Below are 4,510 nucleotides of genomic sequence, written 5' to 3'. Positions count from 1 at the left end.
CCGTGCTCTTCCCCATCCGCCGCCGGAGCCGATAGCGTAATGTTAATCATATTTTCATATTGTGTGAAATATTTTGTTGTATAAATTAATGTATGGAGTCATGAGCAATATGCTCTAGAAATACATGGTTATGATGCTACCTTCAACTTGCTGCTGCTGGCCTGATCTTCCCTTGGTGATGAACAACAGGATACATGGGAGAATGGCTCTGCCAGCCAACATTGTTGACAAGGACAGGTAAATCAGATTCACTATGTTGCAACTTCAATCCAAAAATATTATATTGCACACACAATTCACATATGGTAAATCAAATTCCCTTGCCGCCGCCGAACTCCACCGCTGCCACAGGTTTTGCCTCGGAGGTGTTCGACTGAATGCCACTCAACCAATATGGTTTCTATTTATTCCTAACCATTGCCTCATATATTTTATTGTTCATAGGTCTATCTATCTCCTTACAGTGGAGGGATACATCGTTGGGCTAGGACTAACAGCTTGCAGCTTGTTCACCATTCAGCTTTAAGAAAATATTGTACATGGTTTATCCAGTTGACGATGATACATGTTGGTTGGTTTTCATACTACTTTAGTTGTTGCTCTATTAACCTCCAGGGAAGATCAAGGAGGTTGTTCCTACGAATACAAATCATGCTCAGACGCTATTAAATCAGCCACTGATTCACATATTCACAAAGCTTATTTTACATGGGTACATACTCTCTAGCATTATTCAGCAAACTATCTTTTGGTTGAACAGAGACTATTGATGAGGCTCTTCAAGACCTGGATGATTGCCTAACAATTGTGATTTTGTTTACAACTACTAGGAGATGATGGTGTGTGAATTGAGAATCCTTAATTGTCATCGGTTCAGCGCTATAAACTCCCCTATAAAACTTACCATGAGGCATATTTTCAAGAATTAATCATGAGTTTAACTCTCAATTGTTCGCAATGCTAGCACAGGTGCAGTAATGACATATGACAATGAAGATTTGATTCGGCAATGGAGGCAAATGCAGTCCTTTTCCCTTCCCGTACCTAATTCATATGCTTTCTATTTAATCCTTGCAATTGCCTCAGAAGTTGAATGAATCTAATCTTGTTTTCTTCCTAGGCTCCTCGGTTATCTTATTGGTTTGTTGTTTGCTTGTTAGGACTGAGTTGACGACAAATCGAACTGAAGAAGAATTTGTGGGCGAAAAGTGCTACTGGTACTGTTATTAAGTGTTTTCAGTCGTTTTTCACCGATCGATACCTATTCAGTCATTGATTTCAATCTTGATGGTTTTCCACATGTACTTTTAGCATATTGTTTCTTGCATGTGACCTTCTTTATGATTGTATTGCACAACTACATTCTTCTTGTGAGCATTCATTTATCCAATTCTCAAGAAGTCAACCAGGCTCCTGTTTTTTAATTTATTTCTACATATCTGTGTATTTATGAATAATTGTTCCAATTCTTATTTGGTTACCACTGCTTCAATCTTTTTCAATTTTAAAAATGATTTGACTAAGGTAAGGGCACTGAGATTTTGGAAAACAATATCATCGAGAATGACATGAAATCTGGTTTGTTCTTACACATGGTTTGGGCATGATTATCAATTTTCGGCTGTACTGATATTTGGTTTTGAATTTAATTTGTGTCACTACAATCGGTATTTGTTAAATGCAGCTATGGTAATGTACAGTTCTAATTTGAAGTTGGAAGATTATATCACTCCCATTTATTGAATGTTTTTCAAATGAATACTCTATTGTGCTATTTTAATTAAGTATATGCATGTCAAGGGGTAATGCACGTGCAATGTGTCACTGTATCAACTGAATAAACATGAACGTGTAAGGACATTAGAGCTGTATAACCAAATTGTTTTCTATATCCAATGTGGTGAAAGTTAATTATATAAAGCAAGGATTACATGATGTCAATGTAATTGTATATTTAGTTACATAGACTCCCTCCATCCACTAAAGTTACACCTATTACTTTTATCACCATGACCAAGAAGAACTTAATTAATCATGCATATAACAAAAATTAAGGAGCGTATACACGTATGCAGCTACTGAATATTAATATTGCTCCTTGGGTTCTAATCAAAGATTTAATTTACCTCTCTATTTCAGTTTTCTTGCATAGAAACTACAAATAGGAACAAATTATTTAGAAAAACTAAAATATGAAATATGGCTAACTCTTGGGATGGAGTGAGTATATCTATCTATTATATATTAAAAATCTATTAAACTTCCTACAAATGCTCATAAGTTACCATGTGACACTTCTACAAACACTACTAGGTCGCCATGTGGCACTAGGAATTCTATAAAACAAACATCTAGCCATTGATTTTCATTTAATCTGGTAGAGCCATTATTTTTAACCATTAGATCTATCTGATAATAGGCTATAGTATTACTCTGCAATGCAATTCTACAAATGAGAAAAATGAGATGCTAGCAGATCACTTTTTTTCCAGTTAGAGATGCTAGCAATCTCACATAAGTAGTGAGCATAGTGACTCTCAGACAAAGATACTTCAAAGTTGTTTCTGTTTTTATATTAGTGAAATATTTCTGTGTAGTTATCTTTTTGTCCTCGGGAGCATTCCTAGAGTGACAATATAAGATGCAATGCACCATCCGTCTTTATTAACAGAAATTCCAAAGCTCCATATGGTCTATGAAACTCAATTTTTACGTGAAGAATTTATATGGAGTGTTGCATAAAAAAGTAGCATTTATTATTCTACTTCTGTGTATATAATGTCAAAACGTGCCTTACACGTGCACGATAACTAGTTATCTAAAAAAAGAGCACACGAACACTAAGCATGACTAGGCGGAAGTGCAAGCATAACGACCAGTTCTTCCATAAGAGAGGGGCAGCTCCTGCTCAGATGCTTGAAGCCGTCGCTGGCGACGACAGCACTCAGGTTCGCCGGTGAGCCAAGAAAACTGAAGCACGCCTTCTTCAGCCCGTCGCAGTGGTGCTGATCAGCTAGTGCCAGGATGTTCGACACCGTGCTTACACCAATGTACTTGCATAACCTGTTCTCGCACATCAGCTTGAGCCTGTGCAGGTCGTATCGATCCGCCGTGACGAGCAGATGCTGGCATACGACGTCTTCCTCCGTCTCCATCTCCGGCAACGAGTCGGTGTACACGAAGCGGAGCAACAGCTTGAACACCTGCGCCTCCATGTCTTCAATGTGCACGACTCCATCAGTGTCGCCCTCCTTCATCGAGCCGTAGAGCGCCGCCCTGAACACCGGCGACCGCGCCGCGAGCACGCACCGGTGCGCGGCGAACGTCTGGCCGCCGACCTCAAACACCACATCCGCGCCCTTCTCGGTCTCCAGCAGGTCGCCGAACTGCTGGTCCATGTCGGACGGGGGCACGGGTACAAAGGATTCGACGGGGAGTATCTCGGTCGTCTCCTCGGTGCGGATCTCACGGACGACGACAATGTCGCACCGGATGGTGAAAGAATCGTCCCTAAGATCATCGGACTTCTCGAGATCTACCCTTTTGATGAACTCCACATAGCCCCAACCACAAGAATCCTCGAGATTAAATGTCTTTATGGGCCTGTATTTCAGCGAAGGTTGCTTCTTCACCTGGTTAGCGAAACTAAACTTGAACTTGGCCTGCACCGTCAAACCCATGTTGGTCTCTTCTTCTTCTAGTACGAGAAAGAAAGATATGTAATCGGCGGTCTTGACGTCATCTCCATTGGGGTAGTATTTGATGTTCCAGCGGTGGCCGCCGACGGTGAACGGGCTCGAAGGGAGAAACGAGCCGGTGGGGGTGGTGGCCTTGGTGAGGGAGTAGCCGTTGATCTTGAGGAGGTGATACCCGGTCGCCGTCTCGGCCACGATGGTGGAGGAGGAGGCTGACCGCGACGGCGGGTTGCCACGGCCTACGGCGGGGGACATGGCAGCACGCTAGCTGGTCCTGTAGGGTTTAGACCGGGGAAAGTGTTTTCACGTACTCTTCCGGTCTTCCCTTGTTTTCTCAAAAGATCGATGAAAAAGAACATGTAAAGAAAAATCCGAAATTAATAGTAGTCGAATTGGGTTTATAGCCCAGCGTACATGACCTGCAGCCCCATCGTTTGGCCTAAACAGCCAAAGAATAAGCCAAAATTTGAATTTTTGAACTTAATTTTGAAGTTGATTTTGAAATGCTTTTAACGTAATTTTTGTTAATTTTGGCTTTTAAGTCGCTACGAACAAATCTACAAAAGTTTTACTTATAAATTAATTTTAATTTTCTAATAAGCCAAATAAGCCATTTTAGGTAAAATGGCAACTGATGGGAGCCCTGGAATGTGGATCGGTAATCCAATTCCAATCATCTACAGGGATGGAAATTTTGGAAATTGCCGAAATCCCCCCTCCCCCCTCCCCACCGGCAAGCAAATATTTCGAGCGAATTTTCTAGATTTTTTTTCAAATATTTATGAATTTGGTCATAATTTGTTCAAATTCAGTAA

General features: G+C 40.9%; 1 protein-coding gene across 1 annotated transcript; it reads right to left on the bottom strand.

Annotated features, from left to right (window-relative positions):
• Window positions 1–1,170: 1,170 nt before the first annotated feature.
• On the bottom strand, window positions 1,171–3,950 carry LOC4348681 (BTB/POZ and MATH domain-containing protein 2-like). The gene has a single exon (XM_015757595.3). The coding sequence runs from the start codon at window positions 3,948–3,950 to the stop codon at window positions 2,841–2,843; it is 1,110 nt and encodes a 369-aa protein (XP_015613081.1). The 3' UTR covers window positions 1,171–2,840.
• Between the last annotated feature and the right edge of the window lie 560 nt (window positions 3,951–4,510).

Source organism: Oryza sativa, chromosome 10, assembly GCF_034140825.1.
Source record: "Oryza sativa Japonica Group chromosome 10, ASM3414082v1".
Classification (NCBI taxonomy): Eukaryota; Viridiplantae; Streptophyta; class Magnoliopsida; order Poales; family Poaceae; genus Oryza; species Oryza sativa.
Note: the sequence above shows the minus strand (reverse complement) of the source record. Positions and strands in the feature narration are given on the sequence as shown.

Bases quoted from the DNA above. Each gene is read 5' to 3' on its own strand.
- LOC4348681 (XM_015757595.3), bottom strand. From the start codon at position 3,950: ATGTCCCCCGCCGTAGGCCGTGGCAACCCGCCGTCGCGGTCAGCCTCC.